Below are 18,636 nucleotides of genomic sequence, written 5' to 3' on the forward strand. Positions count from 1 at the left end.
AGAGGAGAGGGGACAATGTCCTCCCTCCCCGGCCGGTCGCCGTTCGGCGGCGCCGCTTGGGCCTCGGCTGTGCCCGGGCTGCGGCGCTGCGGCCGCTCCGGCCGCCCTGGGCCCGGCACGGCCGCAAGGGGCCCGGCACGGCCGCCGGGCGGCAGCAGCGGCCCCGCAGAGGCGGCGCCCGCTGAGGCGACGTGTCCCCGGCCCGGCCGATGGCCGCCGCCCGCCGCGCCCGCGCTGACCGATGTATTTGAAGAGGCCGGCGGGCGGGCTCGCCTTCTGCCTCTTCTACCTGGCCTCCAGCTTCACCAACAAGGTGAGCGCGGGCGCGGGGCCGCCCCGCACTCGGACGGGCCGGGCGGGGCGCAGGGAGGTGGGGGGCGCCGGCTGCCGGGCTGCGGGAGCGGGGGCCAGGGAAGTGCAGGATGCAGGGGCGGGAGGAGGAGAAAAAGGAGAGACGGTGCCCTGTGCTTTCCCTGCCCTGCTCAGGGAGAGACGGAGGAGCAGCCCTTCCCGGACGGGACTGCCCCACGAGTGAAAAAGTCCGGGGCACTCCGGCCAGCCGCCCATCCCTGTGTGCTCCCCAGACTGCGGATAGGGTGCTGTCGCACACTGAACAGTTAAAGCTGCTCAGTGTGTGACAGCTTTACCCTTCCACGATAAATGAGTTCCAGTATTGTCTTGTTTAGGAGGGCAAGGAGGTTGACATCATATCGTTCCAATGAATGAAGTGTTATAGAGCCAGAAGTTATGCTGCACTGAAAGTATCGCTGATGCTGTATATATTTCATTATCGGGTGTATGGCAACTGCCCTCGTTCCCAAAAGAAGATCTGTTAACTGGAACAATGATATCAACTATCCAAGGGGAAAATGTGAAATATTCAAAGTATTATTTTAGAAGTGAAACAAATATTAACTTCCATGGCAACTTTGTTCCTTTGACTACTTAATTAACACACAAATTAAGGACAAGAACTTTGTTTTCCACTGTGTAACAATTTCATATTAGTGTTGCTGAAGTGTCTAAGTGTAAGAAGTAAGCTGAAGATGGCCACATTGTGAATAAAAATGTATAATTTAAGCATAATTTGAAAGTAGTTTTTTCACTCTGGGAGGAGGAGTTAGAGTAACTACTCCGTGCTATCCTGTTTGTCAGGGAGCGTGTCTGTATTTCTAGTGCAGATTTCTGAAAGAAAAAAATATTGGTGAAACAATCAGGGTATGAATATTCAGAGGGAGGATTAGAGAAAAGCAGCATTTCAGAGTTGAAAATGAAATCTTTTCTGGGCATTGGCCAGTTGTTCCAAGATACATTTGCCATTAAGGATGCTCAAAAGTAGACTGAAGTCCAGACATGAAGCAAACTGGTAGGGAGAGATAATGCACTTGATTTGATAGACTGCTGGGAGCAGTGATTAGTTAAATAGAAAGGGGCTAAAAGAGCTGCCAGGTTGCATCATGGATTGGGAAAGGTATTTATTTGGCTTAACTGTGATTGAGGGGAAGTCATAGGGACATTGACATAGGGCCTCCATTTTCAGACCTGCATGTAGGTTTCAGTGTAATAAAGTTTAAAATAGCCAGAATATAGACATTTCACATGTTGAAGGTGGTGTGCAAATGCAAGCAGGGGTACAGATGTGTAGGTAGATCATCCTGATTTAAAATGCACGTGGCATTTCTGACAGCTGTGTAAGAGGACTTGTTGTGAATCAACATGCCTTGTCTCTGTATACTGATGCCACCTTCTTAGTGACACCCCACAAACCTGAAAACTGGACCTTGCAAGGTGCTCAGCACAGTTTTCTCTCTGCTGAAAGCTTTCAGCTTCTCTTTTTGCCCTTGACAGCTTCTGCTGGCTCCTGGAAGGAACAGCAGGTACCTTTCATTTCCTCTGAGGAAGCTTCAATCATTCTTCTCCTTTGCAGAAGTGGTATTTATCTACTTCATCATGGGAAGATGTTAGACCTGGAAGGCATGTATTTGTGCCTCACATCTGCATATATACATATTTAGTGTGAAGAGACACTAGCATCCGTTTGTGCAGGCCCAGACAAAGCAGGCTAAAGCAATGACACAGATTTTGCTTTTTACCCCCATGTATTACATCTCTGATGGGCTTTATGGGCTGCTTAATATTTTACACAATGTGTAAGCAGAATGTTAAGTCTGTGAGATACATTAGCCATAAGGAGACAGATGCTTAGATTATTGCCCTTGGTTCTGCCAAAGATTGCCTGTTTGGTATGATAGGATTTTAATTGACTGGTGCTCATAGCTTTTTGTTCCTGTTCATCCTTTTCCATTCAGTGTGATGTATGGACTGTGTTCAGGAAGTGAAAGTGCAGTTCAGATGACAGCCTTCTCCATTTTTCAGTGTGTCCATGCCTCATGTATTTAGTGTCTGTTACTTTCCACAGTGACTGAGGCAGCATCCAGCAGTTCTGGCATGAGAAGTGGCATGAATGAGTGATTTAGTCACTCAGAGAATCACCAGCAAAGGGATGGGCAAAAGCAGATTTAATATTAAAGTGAAATGACAATAAAGTTTGTTGGTGAGGTTCTTTCTACTGCCATCAATACTACATTATAACAATGTTACATCATTATTGCATTACTACATCATTACATCTATGCCATCATTATTAGATGGTTAAAGCAGACAGAGAAAAATCAAACTAAAATCAATCAGTCTAAAAATCAATAAACCAAAAATTTTCTGTGTGGAAGTAAGAACAGGAAAGGGAATAAGACACTGAGTCACAGCATTCATAGTGGACACACTTAACTCCAGATTTGATCAATGGTTTAGTCTAAAGGTTATAGCAGCACTTAAACATAGCAGCTTTTAATCAAAAGCCTAATTTCAACAATTTAACAAAATATTAATATAGAATTTAATATAGGCATGACAGTGACTCACTATCTTACTTACAAGCCTGATGTACTTAAGAATCAAAGAGAGCAATATTCATAATGAATTTGCTACAGCATATCCACATTCACACACACTCAGACCTAAAGGGACATGTACAAGGTATACCTCGGAAAAATTCCCCTCAAATTCAGTGAAGTACTCACTTTGTATGTCCTTGCATCTTCTTCATGAGCAAAAGGTTGAGTCTTGAGTAGTGGTTGGTATCAGCCCAGGATCCATCATCATCCTTCAGAGATCTTCCAAGTGTAGCAAACCAGCTGGCTCTGAGAGGTGTCCCACTCAGAGGGAGGATGCTGATTGCATCCTGCTGTGATCCAGGAGAGCTTAAAGAGTCTCACTCAGGACTGCTGTTTATAGGGTCACAAGAGAGTTGGGTTTAGATGAAGTGATTTTCCTTCCTGGCCTCAATGTGGGTTGGTAACTTTCTTTGAAAGTTCAATAATAAAAATGTTGTTCTACTTGGGTTCTTATACAGGCAAGAAAAATTAATCTCCAAGGCTGTGTGTTAAAAAGCAGGAGCTCACTGGACAGCATTAAGTTCCTGAGAGCCAACAGTGTTTCTGATAAGCTCAAGTGGAACTTAGCCCAGGTGCTGTTCATTGAGATTGTGACCTGTCAACCATTTCAGAGGTCATAGTGCAGCCCTATGAGGGAATGGGCAGGAAATACACCACAAGTGAAATTAATAAACTTTTTTTTTTGTCTTTTCTACCAAAACAAAGCAAAATGAGTGCTTTTTGTGTTTGTTTTGTTGCTTGTGATTGTTTGTTAATATTATGAACTGTGGCTGTTTATATCCATTAATTTGCTATTTGTTTTCCAGTATGTCCTGTCTGTCCTGCAATTTACCTACCCTACCCTTTTTCAAGGGTAAGTATGGTTTTAAGAATTGTGGTTTGAAAAATGACTTTACCATCTTGTTGTTCCATGCTGAAGCTAACTTTACTACTTCTTGTTCTTACTGGCTTTTGCTGTCTAGAGATCATGCTTCATGAAGCCTTAATAAAGCATTCATTAATGTGTCTTGGTTAATTTTTAAATATCATGGAGGTGATGTAATTGAGATACGTAGAGTTCATAATTTCTGATTTTTCTTAAAATCCTAAACTTCAGCATAGAAAAGTAGCAATTACAGTACAACCTGTCTTCTTTGGAAGAGAGGAAAATGTGGAAAATGTGCATTTATGGTGCATTCTTTTGCTGTGCTAGAGAAAACCATGCTTAGTCTTCTTTTCCTGCTTAGCTTTGGTTGTAAGTCTGCATCATGAGTAACTATCATATCTTAATGACTGTAATGAGAAATTTAATGTTCTGACAAATGTCCATATATACCATCAATGCTGTTGATGAGACATTTAGTGAAAATCTGGTCTCTTGGAGCCAAGACTTCTCCCATTTTTGAGACTGTGTTAAAATCTGCAGACACTGGGTATCTTTACTTCCTCTTCTGCTGCTTAGCATGGCTTACATTTTTGCCTGACTTATAGTCCCAGGACTACAATCAACTCTAGGAATAGTTGCCTTGGGAATCTCCACTTACTTTGAATCTATTCAGCTCAAGTAGATATGCAGTGAATGCTTTCTTGAGTTTTGGCACACACACAGAGATTCTCTCTTGTGCAAAGCTTTTATCATTTGGGGAGAGGGTTTTGAGTAATTTGTGTAAAATAGACATGAATCAACAGAAAAGTGTATTTCAATGGCAAGCAACCTCCTTATGGCATATGTATTACCACAGTTATTACCTTTTTCTATTGTTTGGAAATGCATTTGATATCTTAATATTACCATAATATTAATACTTTTCCCTAAGTTCTGGCTTTTAAAAGTGACCTTTCCTTGGAATTTTTTTAGTGGCTCAGATGCACTTTCATTTAGACCTGTGACAGATGAGGAAAGAGGAAAAGAATGTAACTCTCAGTTCATGCTGTTACTGTTCATTGTCCTTGGTTTTGTTCTCTGTATAATCTGAGACAATACTGCATACTCCTAAGCATCTGAAACTGTCACAAGCTTCTGTCCTTAAAACCTGAGAGAAGAGAAAATTTTTCACAATGAAGCAGATGGGATTTCACCACTGGTTTGGATAGAGCATAGTCAAACCTGCAGCAAATGTCAGGGAAACCTGGCTTTTAAGCTCTCATGTGCTCTTCATCCAAAAAAAGGATAGATATTCGAGGATTTCCACCCAAGGAACATGGAACACCTCTCTGAAAACCACTGGCTTAAGGAAGAAGAAAGCTGATAACTTATTTTAAAGTGTAAAAGAAATCAGTGTGCATTACTTGGTACTTTTTCTAACTTTTCTGCACATATTCCCTAGGCTTCACATATTATTTCCTAGTGTCATTCTGTTTCAGGTGGCAAACATTGGTGGGTGGACTTCTGCTTCACATCTCCTGGAAGCTGGGCTGGGTGGAGATAAACTTGTGTTCAAGGTACTGAAGGTTTTTTGCTATCTGCCAAACACTTCTTTTCTGTACCTGGATTACAACACAGTTAAGTTGCTCATGGATGTTATTAACTGGCTAAAATAGAGTTTGATGTATGTGGGGGTGTGGGTGTTCTGCTTCACAGATGTAGAAGAGAACTCACATTTTACTTAAATGGGTGTTCAATGACACACATTTAAACCAACTACTTTTATAAAGTGGATTTAATTTAACCTTGGTAAGACAACCAAAAACCCCATAGTGAAAACAATAAGGATGTCTTATCCAAACATCTGTCCCTAAGAAACAATCTCTTCCCTGGATTGTTTCTTAGTATTGTAAGAGAAACCTTGGTAATGTTAGTTAAGAGCATTGACACAGTCTTCTGCAAAACCCTCGGGGCTGTGAAGTCTACAAAGGTGATCTGCCTTTTTCTGAGAGCTGTGTCACATAAATGGGCATTATTTGCCTTTTCCTAACCGATGTTAACAATAAAACTCCAAATTAAATGGTGCTTTGTAGACAAAGATCATTGCTTGAAGTGAGTGTGACAGCACAATTCAGAAGAGTCATCATGCTCTGCTCAGGTGGATTCATTCTGCAGTATGGAATGCAGCATCTTTTTCATTGTGCAAAATGGTATCATTTAGAAGATGTATGCCCACAGCAATCATTGGATCTTCATCTCAGGAGATACTAAAATCTTTCCTGGGTAATGACCTGAGTAATGTGACTTGACTCTGAAGCTGGGAGTGTTTGGACTAAATGACTGCCACACACCCCTTCTAAAGTAACCTTTACTCAGTGATTCTGTATTAGCAAGTGACAACTGATGAATTTTCTGTTTGAGATTCAGACAGTTGGCTTGAAAAATTGAATTTCCTCACTTGGAATGAAGTCCTGCATGTCAGAAAAACCAGGCTGTGTTCTGTTTTCATGTCCATACAAGTGATTACATCATTATGGAAATATAAGGGAGGTCATAAATGAAAACATAATTCAGTTCCCTATTTTATAGCTGCAATAAACTGAGGATATCATAAAAGCTGTCTTTGGCAGTGACTTTGGCAGAGACAGGATTAGGGTCCAAACCTTGCTTTACTGGCAGTTACTTTGATACATATATATATATTATTATCAAATTTATATTGTTTATGCAGATTTTGTCATCACAAAACAGTCTAGAAGAATACAGCCATCAGTAAAGTCCTTTTATAGTTCAGCTTTTCTACACTAATGATTACTTCTGCTTTAAATTATTAAATTGAAGAAGTTGAATCTTTTTTTCCCAGCTTGGAAAAGAGACTTTTTTCTTTTCAAAACCTGGGAAGACATTAAAGAAAATAGAGGACAAGAACTACTCGCTGATGTTGAAGAGATTGTTTTTATATTAAGACTTGGATGAAAAATTAGTTCATGTTTTGACCCTGGAGACTTGGGGCCACTAGATGTCAGCGCACTGTAGGGAAAGGGGTTGAAATCCCTCTTGAGAAACCTCTTAGTTAGCTTGATTAATACAGAATACCTGTTCTAGAATAAACTGAATGGAACAAGCAGAATTAATTTACATGTTTTGGCTATAATTCATCCAGCTATTTAAGCATGAGTTTAAACCTGCCTTTCTTCACAAAGATTAGGCACATGCTTTATTGCTGTGCAGAGGTGGATTTGTAACATTTCCTGTATTAAAAAAAAAAAATCAAAGCCAAAACAAAAAGCAGCCTGAAAACCCAAACATGGAAACCCTTTAAACCTCCAAAGCATTACCAATAAAAAAGCTCATCAATAAACAAACAAACAAGCATAACGTGCAAACGTGATTTTAATGCTACCACTGGGATATGGACATTTCCATCCCCCCTTACAAAATATGTCTCTGAATCTATCTGTTGGTTAGAGGGGAGGGTTTTGTCTATGTGTAGGATACTTAGGAATATCATACCCAGTCTTCAGTCAGTCTCATCGTGCTTCAAATAATAAACTGCCATCCATTTGTTTGTTTATGTCCATGAAGTCTCGATTTTTCTGTCACATGGACTGATCTCATATACTTTCTGAGCCAGTTCAGGTTATCCCAAAGTGTCTCAGCAGAATTAAGTTATTACATAGGGATCATTGCCCTTTGTCCAAAGTCCAGAATACTAACCTCACTATAAAGACCAAATAAAACCTTATTATTTAAAGTAATCTCACTCAGGTTTTATGGATAACCTGCTTTGTCTCTGCTTCCCCCAGGACATACTATAAGGAATTTTCTGTCTTTGCTTCTTTACAGCAAATGTTGGCTGTCTGCAAAGCTTTTTTTTTTATCCAAAACAAGGGCTCTGTGGAACACAGAGCAACATGCAGCATCTGCATAATGCTTCCAGTCTGCTGCCCAGCTTCTGCCTTGTAGGCACATAAGTCTGATGTGTTCTGATTGGCATATCTTGTAGTGCTGCATTTCACCCATATCCAAGCAGCAGCTCAGAGCCTTTCTTTAAGTGTTGTTTGGGGGAACCTACCCATTGCCTATCATGGGATTTGGATTTAGCCCTACAACAACCACAAACTCATTATTTCTCTATTTCTCTTCCTACTTTTCATGTACATCAGTGTATTGCCAACAGGAGAAGCTGTTAATTGGTTTACATATAAGACAGATTGTTGATGCTGACACGTTACATCAAACATCCGTGCATTCTTTTTCAGTCCTGAAATTCCCACTTGGCAGCATAAAATTCTACCCTTACATCATGGAAAAAGCATCTGAAGTCCTTTTCCATTGCACTTCGCAGAATTGCTTTGGAGATGAAGACATATTTGGGATTCCTACAATTTAGTGGTGGGGAACATGAAAGAGTGGTATTTTTATGTTCTAAATGAAAATTTGGTTTTTATCGTGTGTTCCTTTTATCTTCCCAGAGCCACTTTCTTTTCTTCCCTCCCCCTTTCTTCAATTTGTTGCTGTTCCAATAGTGCAGGGGTATTTTTATTAGTGTCTGATGTGAATTCATTGGTAATGAGGTATGACAGTATTAGATCTTGGACTTGATGAGACTCCAGTTGAAGTCAGTAACCTCAAAAGGAACAGTGTTTTTATAAAAATTTATGGAGACTAGTCAAGAAAACCCAGGGCAAATATTTATGCCAGTTAAAAGATCTAAACATTATTTTTGTGACCCTGGGTTTTTGTCGTCTTGGAAAATTATATGTATAATAACAGAGGAAATGTGGTATTTATGGTTTTTCCCTTGTCTGTGATTGCATGAATCTTTGTGCATGTTTTATCTTTATTCGTCCTGTTTTGATTTCATTGTTTAGTGGCCTGTTTTCTTGTGTTCCATGAAATGTGCTGGTGTACCAGTATCTACAATTACATTTAAGTCTTACATGTTAATTGGAAGTGTAATGCAAACTAAGGAGTTTGGTTTTGTTTTGAGAACAAGCAGTTTGGTTTTGTTTGAGAACAAGCAGTTTGGTTTTTTGAGAACTAGCACTGCCCATTAACATTTTCTCCGCTTTAATTCCAAGGTTGGGAAGAGTGAATGGGTCAGCCATGTCTTCAGTCCTGGGAGGCCCTTGATTCAGGCCTTTACCTCACAGCTACTGCTTTCTTCCCTTGCCAAAAATCATACATTATTCTCTTTGGAATTTACCACCTACCTGTCCCCTTTTTTCCCCTTAAGTAACAAGACCAAAAATAAGAGAAATGCAAGTTCTGAAGCCCCTCTCAGAACTGAAACCTGACCCTACTGCAGTAACCATGGCTAAAAAAAAATTAATCAGATCAATCTGATGACTTCATTCCTCCATTAGTTGTCAAACTGCCTCTAGGAGTTTGGCTTAGTCAAAGGAATATGATTAGGAAATCTCAAGAGATAGACTTCCACAGAGACAACCTGATCTTTATGAAGAATCTCTTTGTAAATCTGGCTGAGAAATGAATGTGTGGGTGGCCCAGTGTATTTGTAGATAGTGAAAATGTGTGCTGTCTATGCAAGTGAGCCATTTTATGCCTTCATTTGTCGGGTTTCGTTCCTTTCACAGAACATCAAGGAAATTAGTTGAAATGTCTTTCCTTTAATACCAATGGCAGTCATTTCTACAAGAGGAAAAAACCCCAAAAAACAGCGTGATTTTGGAGGGAGAGGAGACAGGGAAAGAATAAAACAAAGAAAATATATCTGCAGTTAGTTCCTCTCTTGGATTAGACAAAATGAATAATTTCTAATTTGGACTCCTTAGTAAATGGGAAGAATACTGAGCAATCTCATACTGACTTTAACATGCACATGTTTGAAATTAATGTACATATATATGTATTATTACATTCATTGCAAGCAACTGTTGCTTTCTGTTTGTAAACAGAATGTGGTGAAATAATGGGATTTTAATTGCTTTCACAGGTCTGAAATCCTGTCATGGCTTCCTGCATCAGTACTTTTTGTGGGCATTATTTATGCTGGCTCCAGGGCACTGTCTAGATTGGTAAGAAACAAACCAGTAGAAGTCAGCTCTTTATTACCTCTACTTTGTAAACAAAGACCATTCCCTTCATACATGGCGTTTAATGCTGTTCCTGGGTTGAGGGAGAAGGAGGGAGGAGGACTTTAAATAATAGATCCATTGTTAGCGGAGCTAATGCAGTGGTCCAATCCTACTAAACATCAAAAAGCATCTCTGTGACAGTCTGAAGCACTCAGCATCTCTACAGAGCACTTAGTGTTTTACTGAACAGGTCCTCAGTGGTCTGAATTGTACAGGTAGGGAAGAAGCTGAAGAAATCAGTAGCTGTAACTTTGCAAAAGGAGGAATGGGTTTGTGGGATCTGTGGAAAATCCTTCCAGGAAACTGATGAAGACTGTTTCAATGAGAAGGTTTTGATTCTTTGAAGGATTTGAAAAAATAAATAGAAAGTTGGAAAGAGATTATGGGAAGGGTTAGATTACTCCATTTTAGGATTCATTTGCATCACAGTAATTTACCAAATGTTCATAGAATGTCAAATCTCCTTTCATGAAACTTGAATGCTTTATGCTTAAATTATATAGTCTTCCCTAAAAAAGTAAAAGAAATTGGTGGCATTTATTTTTTAAAAATAACAATATTTTGCTGCTGTTGTGCAGTCTGCAAGCTCAGATCCTGCACTAGTTCCCTTCTGCATTCTGTCAATGTATCTTAATGTAGCTCCAGAGCCAGCTTGCCCCTGTCACCTCCTTAGCCCTAAGCAGAATCAAAAGGGACTTTTTTTACCAGATTCTGATTGCAGGGATCCCTTGAAAATCCCAGTAGAGAGATAGAGCAGAAAAGAACAGGAGGTCTCTGTCCTTGTAAGCAAGGCTGGGGGCCTTATCTTGGACACAAATAATCTTGGGAAGGCATGTGCTTAGAAGCCCCATGATCCCAGATCAGTTCTCTCTCAGTGTGATTGCATTTACTTCCTCTTGCTTCCTTGTCAAAGGAAGTTCTGCTTGCCTTCTTTAGTGTAAGGTGAGCAAAGTCCCATAAGGAAAGCCCTGTCTGGAAGCACCAATAAAGCCTTGGCAGCAGCCTCTTTTCTCCTTGCTCACCTGGGTTGTGGAGAAGATAAGAATCACATCCTCTCTGTTATTTCTTCTTACTTCCTGGTCATCCTGCAAGTTACTGTATTTGCCTCCTGCTCCTGCTCTGGTCATTCATGAGTGAACTGCACTGGAGTGGCAGAAGGGCTGTGCAGGGTTTTGATTTGTATCCCAAATCTTTCTTAAGGAGCATCTCACATTTCTTAATGGCTTTTGTTGTACGTGAATGGGGATTTAGAGATTTAATTCTGTGGCGATTTTACTAGGCAAGACAAAATGAAAAGCAGTTTTAGGCCATAATTATTATTGCAGTGGGGCTAAATTCAATCCTATGTAGAAGCTTTACTTACAATAACTTTGTCTATAACAATTTTATGACACACTGAAAATGAAAATGGACTCTCCCAAACTCATAGCTGAATTGGCTCATCTCAACAGCATATTTTAATTAAGAGGGTTTATTTCTAAAGCAGAAATTATGTGTACTTTTATTAACAAATCCAAGGGGACCTACTTTCAAACACTCCTGTATACTGGCAAAGCTACAACTTTAATCTCTGTTTGTGCCTCTTCCTAGAGGTGCTGGCAATCTCCCCCGACCAAGGATTCAGGGCTAGAACTGGAGGAGGACTGCTTAGCTCTAGACTGTGATGATTAAAAAAAGTATGAAGAGCCATGACTGCAGATTTGTTCAGAGTGTATTCATCCTGCCTGCCCAACCAGTAAACCTTTCTTTTCATAAGCATTAAGCCCACTCACAAATTTAAGAAATGCTTGCATCAAAGGCAATAGACATATGGAGAAGGTTAAGTGGGCTAGGCAAACTGGAGCCATTGTTGGCTCCAAAACACATTTGGAAGAGCCAAAAGCAGAAGGGAGGAAAGAAAAACCCAAGAAATTGGCTTTCACAAAGGAGAGAATGTAAATTCTGCTGTCAACTTTCCTTGTTTATGGGTATTTCTTGTATTTCCTATTACTGTGTCAAGCTCAGAGTACTTTTATGTTTAATACTTCTGGGTTTATGTTCTCAGTTATCCAGCAACAGGGTTGAGAAGTGGTTTTCAGTGCCAGTGAAGCTGGGTCCAACAACTTAATGCCAGTTTTGTTTGTGTGATTTCTATTCTTATTTTGGTGCAACTGTTGAGACTATAGACCCACCCCAGTTGTCATTATGACTTTAAATGTTTAATCAGCAATGCTTGTCTGGCTTCTTTTCTCTAACATGTAAAGAAAAGAAAAGTACAAAAAATATGCAAAGTCATATTTGAGAGATATTTGCTGCTTATATCACCTGGTACTTAAAAGTTTGGACATTACTGAGAAATAATTCCATTCTCTGCTACTGTCATTTAAATACCGTACACGAGTGGGGAAATACTGCTTCCTAAAATGGCTTAGTCTTTAGATTATCTTAATCAGAGTAGAGAATTGCTTCTGCTTCAGCTGTCTGAGAGACCATGGAACTGATTAGGAGGAAGTATTATGAACCACTAATTCTGGTTGGGTATGCCTGGGGCAATGGGTGTTTGATTCATTATTGTTATCATTGGGGTTTGTTTCTTAATGATTTCATGTTGGGATGGTGTCCAGATACCTCAGTGGGTATAATTTCAACATCATTGTGTATGAACTATTGCATTTTTATCCTAATTTTGGGCAGCTCTTCCTAGCAGTAACTGAAAGCAATCACCTAAAATTGTCTTGCCCACAAATCTGTTGCTAGGAGTTGCACTGTATTCTTAGTACCAGCAGACAGAGATGGGACAACAAATGAGAACTGTTTGCTGTGGAGGCTGAAGATCCTGGATCAGAGAGGGAAGACTAGAGACTGAAACCTGGAGCAAATCTCCCTGGGGTAGCTGGGTACAAACAAACTGACTGAGCACTCAGCAGTGGGAGACACAGCAAGCAGGTCTGCAGGGGGGTCTGCATTTAAAGATGCCTGTGCCCATGTGCTAGTGATTGGAAGGGGTTAAGTCTCTTGTAGGTGATGTGGCATGGGTTTACAGCTTCAAAAACAAAACCCCAAACCACAGACGTGTGGGGCAGCTGTTTCTAGGAGGAGTGCCCCATCCTATGTGTGTGACTGCTCTGGGTTGATTTGACATTTTTGTTCTCTCCCCATGGCAGCCAATCCCGGTGTTCCTCACTGTGCACAACGCCGCAGAAGTCATAACCTGTGGGTTCCAGAAGTTTGTGCAGAAAGAGGTAATTGATCCATTAGTCAAGGTCACTCCTGTGATAGAACTGCCCTAGAACAAGATACCTAATTTCTCTTAATACAGGCATTAGTGCTATGTACTTTTGTGGACTCACTGTGATAGCAATTCATTACTGAGACCCTGAGAGAGCTTTTTGCTGGTGACAAGTATCTATACTGATGTTTCCTTTCCCTTTATTTGATGAAATACTGCAAATACATATCACCAGTCTGATCTGCATTTTTAAGACTGGCTTGGCCCTGCTTATCTTTTGCTTTTGAAAATTAATATTCCCTCTCTCTTATGCCCCACATAAAAATCTCATTGTTTGAGCTGAGAGGAATGAGGACTATGCCCTTAGATCTAATCAGTATAATAGATCTTGTGTATTGTATAATTACAGATAGGTCACATCTCCACATAAAATGCAGGAGGAACAGTGCATTTTTGAATTTGTTTTGAATGCTTGAGATTTTGCCCCTATGAAAGTCAGGAGAATAACTCTTGCACCCTTTTGTAAGAACTGGGTTGTTTTTTTTTTTTACAAACTGCATTCAGGAGCCTTCTTTTTAGGCTTTTTCTGAAACGTTTTTCTAACTGACTACAGAGTTGTTGTGTGAACTAACACTGGGAAATCATTCATCACAAAGTTGTTTCTACAGTGGCCTCTGGCTTGCTGTGAAAGGCATCTTCCATTCATTATAACTGTTTTCTGTATAGAAGACAGATAAATGGATGTTTACTTCATCTAACAAACAGAAGAGATCACTGAGGTTATGCCCAAGGGACATAGCAGCGTGTACCATGGCATGTCCCTGTGTCATTGTCCTCTGATTAGTGTCCTTGTCAAAGTGTTTCATATTTTTCTTCTATGTCACAAGCTTATGACTCCCCTCTTTAAAAACAAAAGCACAGACAAGGATAATGCAAACACAGGCCTAACAGAAAGCTCCTCAGGAATAATTTTATACCAAAATATTGGGAAAATGTAATGAGTTTAAATCAAGATTAGTTTGTATGAGGTAGTACCTAATTAGGAAAACTCAATATTTGAATACACATGTTACACAGTTTTGGTACAATTCAAGTGAAGTTTGAGGAGCAGGTATAAAGTTCATGTCCGGTTTTAAGTTTACTTGCTGGTAAGTAATCTGAAAATATAAATCAAGGTGAAGTAGGCTGATCCATAATCCTTGTTCTTCTTTATCAAATTAAATTTGCTAAGCAGTGCTCAAATTTTGAATGCTGCTCATTGCAGTTTTAATGTGTATGGTGCAGTAAGATCAGCTGTCATCACTTTCCAGTTTTTGGAAGAAGAAAACACTATTTTACCATTTTTATCATTAAATTTTAATGTTTTAATCATACTTTCTTTTTTACAGCAGACCTCTCATCTGAAAGTCTGTAGGTAAGCTTTTAAAACTACTCAGATTCAGATTCAGACTTGTTTTGGCTCCAGCTTCTGTATTTGCTTCAGATAATGACACACCAAAACAATGAAGAATGTAATGCACATTCCTGTGGGCAGTGAGCCTAAGTTGCAACACAGGAGTAATTAAATATTTTAGGGGTTTTTTTAGCAATTGCTTGAATAGTTTGATATGTTTTTTCTCCTTACAAAAATGAAATTAATGATAAAACAACCTGTAACAATGCTTTTGGAAAGGCTTGGAAGGTTTGAACTTCCAGTGGGTAATTGTAAGCAGTAAGAGAAAGATAATTAGTGTGTTAGAAGGTAGCTAAAAATTCCCTGCCTTAGAAATGAAAGTAAATAAGATCCATTTCAGCTAGAATCTTTCATAGCGAGGTGGGAGTCAGTCTCTTCTGCCATATCTCAAATGAAGGGACAAGAGGAAGTGGCCTTTAATTTCACCAGGGGAGGTGCAGATTAGATATTAGAAAAAAAATTCGCTACAAGAGTGGTTTGTCATTGGAATAAATTGCCCAGGGAGATGGTAGAGTCACCATCTCTGGAAGAGTTCAAGATGTGGCACTTGGGGATATGGCTTAGGGTGATTATGGTGGCACTGGGTTGACAGTTGGACAGATGATCTTGAAGGTCTCTTCCAACCTTGATGATTCTGTAATTCTGTGATATTAAACTGCACAACTGCCAACCCTTGGTGGCCCTGGTTGTTTAGGCTTCAAAAAGGAGATGGAAAGAGCCAAACAGAAATCAACAGTCATGTATTAAAATTTTGATTCTATGCCCCCACATCCTCTTGAAGAATGGATATTTACTTTCTTCCACATCCTGTAATCTTTTAGCTGTACTTTAGAATGGATAATGTTGGGTTATTTAGTGTACTTAGAGGCATTATCTTCCTAATTTCTTCCTGTTGTTTCCATTATCTGACAATGTGGCCTTGTCTTCACCACTGGAGTATTGTCAAGGATACCATTTTTGAAATAATCTTTATTCTGTCTTTTCCCATGCCCTTAGAGAGTAAGAAAATAAGCTGCAAAACCAAGTGTACATTAATATTAATAGTGACAGTCCACAGAAATTCCACAGTGTATTCCCTGTAGCTTAAAGAAATACTGACTCAGCCACAGGTTAAGAATTTTTTTAGCTTAAGTTGGTGGACTAGGAGAGGACCTGTGCTGTCCTTAAGACATTTCCAGTATATACCAGTCAATTCTGCCTTGCTCTGTGCTCTGGAGTAACAATGTCACTTGTAATGGAGTCACATCTGCTGGAATTGCTGTAACAGGCAATTAATCTCAATGAAAGAACTTTTTGGTAGCCATTCAGCCAGATATTGGCTGATTTTGGCTTTTTGAAAAAGCCTAGGGAAGCCAGATGGCTAGTGAAGAAAAATATTCTCTACCAAAAAAAGCTTGCTTATTATCACTTCTGAGGTGTTTTGTGCTGATTCTCTTCCCATAAAACTTTGTGTACAAGTTATGAGGAATGCATTATGTAAAAAATTTGGTGACAGAAATTATTTCTTAAACATGGAATAAAAAAATTAAAGAAGTGAAGTGTCAGTGTAAAATTGAGTGGAATTGCCTCTACTTTGCTGGGAGTAGAAATCCAGGTTGAAAGCTTTTTTTTTTGTTTTGTTTTGTTTTGTTTTCTTTCCCTTCTCCACAGTGTGCTGTTCCTCCTGGCAGCAGCAGTGTGCCTTCCTTTGTGTGACACACAGGTGAGCTCTGCTTTGTAAAGCAGCTTGAGCTAGGCCTTGATGCTTGACCTCTTGTTAGCATATGAGGGATGCAGCTTTTACTGGTAAGCTAGAGTAGGATTCCTGCAAGGGAATTGTGAATGTTTCCTGTTGCTGTGTTATAGTCTTGCTGGGTTTACTGTGTTTGCATCATGGTAAAACCTCCGAGCAGTGTGGACATACAGCTCAGGTGGTGGCTGGGGAAACCACAGTTTTACTTCTTAGTAGTGCTTACAGCAAATCACTTAGGTTTGAGCTAGTTGTCTTTCAGGAATTTCTTGAGTTACTTTTTTTATTCACTGTACACTCTTTCTGTGGCTGCCTGAGAAGGAAAGGAGGTGCCTCCAGAGAGCTCCATTCAGGAAAGATCTAATCATTGGAGATTCTCCTTTGGAGACTTAGGAAAGCTGCTTCCTTACTTAGATACCTCAGTTAATATCTGAAGTCAGATGAGTCTGGAAACCGGTGTACACATCTGAAATAGAATTATCCCTGCTGAGACGAGCTGAGAGCCTGCATAATTGGCATATGCCAGGTTTCTGAGTGTGACAGGAAAAATTTCAGTCTATCTAGTCTTCTTTAGTCATATTCCCTTTCTTTGTAGCACAGCTTCCACTTGCTGTACTTGCTTTGCAAAGCTAACTGCAGGGAAAATGCAATATGTATGTTTACATGTTCATACTTTTATTTATGTAGATGTTCTTTATTGCAGTTTGATCCAAACGGATATTTATGGGCTCTAATTCACTTGATCTGTCTTGGTAAGTAATTTTCTTCTAGAAAAAGAATTAAGAGGAGAAAATGTGTGGGAGAAACCAGCTTTATTATGTACTTACTGATATTTCAAACTCTATATGTAAGAAACACTTGGAAAGAATGGAGATCAGTAAATATAAGAAAGTGCATTCTTTTTATAGCTTTTATGTTGAAAACAGCAACAGAACACACTGCATATTGCAGTCTGTTAACAGTGGATGAGAAAATGCACATACAATTTTAATCAGCACTAAGCTTTTCTGTTTGTTTTTTGATGGTTGCCTACTGAGAGAGACTTCTTTTTGAGGGGAGAAGAAATATGAAAAAAAAACAAGCAATAATTTGTACTTGGAGCTTCATTGCACACACAGATTTTATTTTAAAACTGTCAAAAATATCCTAAAATATCATGGACTGTAGTCCCAGAGGAAGGATGTTGAAATATTGGAGTTTTTTAGGCAATCATATGCATTTTTTAAACAATTTAACAATAAGTTGCATAACCTATCAGGTTTTCTTTTGTCTTTTTTTTCAGACCAATGTTTATTTGGATAAATCATAGTTGTTCCCCGAAAAGCTAGAAACAGTCAGCTAGAAAATCTGAAGAAAACAAGAGCAGTAATATTTAATAGGAGATTTTTGGTTTTTGGAGTATTTTGGGGGATAATAAGGGACTTGTATTTGATTCTTATCTGTCCTATATACTGAGTGAGTGACTCATTCATATGTTAAGTCTTGTCTGCAGATTAGGGATGATTCCTTCTTTATTCTTCTATTCATACTGTAAAATTTTCAGGGCAGAGGTAATATGTTTATATGTATTCTTGTCTAGGAAGGTCTAGAGATCCCCATCTGAAATGTTGTTAACATACAAATAAGAAATAGTTGTGGTGGTTTTTTGAGAAATATCATATAGTAAACATTTGCTCATTTATATAAAAGTAAAAGCTGTGGATTTTCCACTTCAAATACTTTTTTGCTGCAATGAGTGATGTTCTTGCTTTCTCAGAGCCAAGGAGTCTCATTTGTAAAGCAATGCTTGGTCATGGAGGTGGAAAATTGCTTAGAGAATATTCAGAAGGCTTCATTTGTGTGTTTGAAACATGTAGGAAGTGCCAACAGAGTGTTTATGCTCAAAATATAGCTGCCTTCCATTTCTCCTGGTTTTGAGAGTTGTTGATGTCACTCTTGGGAGTTATTTGTGTAATTAGATTTCCTATCTGCTGGAATGAAGGTGCTACGAGAGAGAGCAAAGAGATGAACTAACTTACTGCATAGTAAATCAAGAGAGAGCATTACCGAAAGGATGAGTGTGATACCCTTCAACTTGTGTACTGGAGGCAGAATTGAGGATATCTATTTCATAGTCTTCTACTGGATTGACTTTTCATATTCTGATTTTCTCTGTGAATCAAAGCCTGGAAGAAAGGATATGAAAAAACAGAGCCTGAAACTGTGTCATTTCTTTCATGAGTGCTCAAATCTTTACCCAGGACAGAAATGGAAGCTAACAAGAGGTAGATGGGTGGGTCAAGAATGTGAAGAACCTGGAGACAGTAGAGCTGAGAGAACTTTAAATAGGAAAGATGGCTCAGACCTG

The 18,636-nt window shown here is 39.4% G+C and overlaps 1 protein-coding gene across 4 annotated transcripts in view; it reads left to right on the top strand.

Annotated features, from left to right (window-relative positions):
* The first annotated feature begins 203 nt into the window (after positions 1-203).
* The window catches only part of TMEM241 (transmembrane protein 241), a 54,941-nt gene continuing 36,508 nt past the window's right edge, over positions 204-18,636 (top strand). Inside the window, exons 1-8 of one of the 4 annotated variants that reach the window (XM_054284881.1) lie at positions 204-313; positions 3,761-3,807; positions 5,298-5,375; positions 9,758-9,839; positions 13,043-13,120; positions 14,496-14,521; positions 16,211-16,262; positions 16,993-17,041. In XM_054284881.1, the coding sequence (XP_054140856.1) occupies positions 242-313; positions 3,761-3,807; positions 5,298-5,375; positions 9,758-9,839; positions 13,043-13,120; positions 14,496-14,521; positions 16,211-16,262; positions 16,993-17,041 (484 nt within the window). In that variant the 5' untranslated portion in view covers positions 204-241. Of the gene's footprint in view, positions 314-3,760; positions 3,808-5,297; positions 5,376-5,997; positions 6,082-9,757; positions 9,840-13,042; positions 13,121-14,495; positions 14,522-16,210; positions 16,263-16,992; positions 17,042-18,636 lie in introns of those variants that run through there. The other 3 variants (XM_054284882.1, XM_054284883.1, XM_054284884.1) reach the window with 3 other exon arrangements.

The sequence above is a fragment of the Melozone crissalis genome, unplaced genomic scaffold, assembly GCF_028551555.1.
Source record: "Melozone crissalis strain CALT ecotype California unplaced genomic scaffold, PUWL_Pcris_2 ptg000042l_1, whole genome shotgun sequence".
NCBI lineage: Eukaryota > Metazoa > Chordata > Aves > Passeriformes > Passerellidae > Melozone > Melozone crissalis.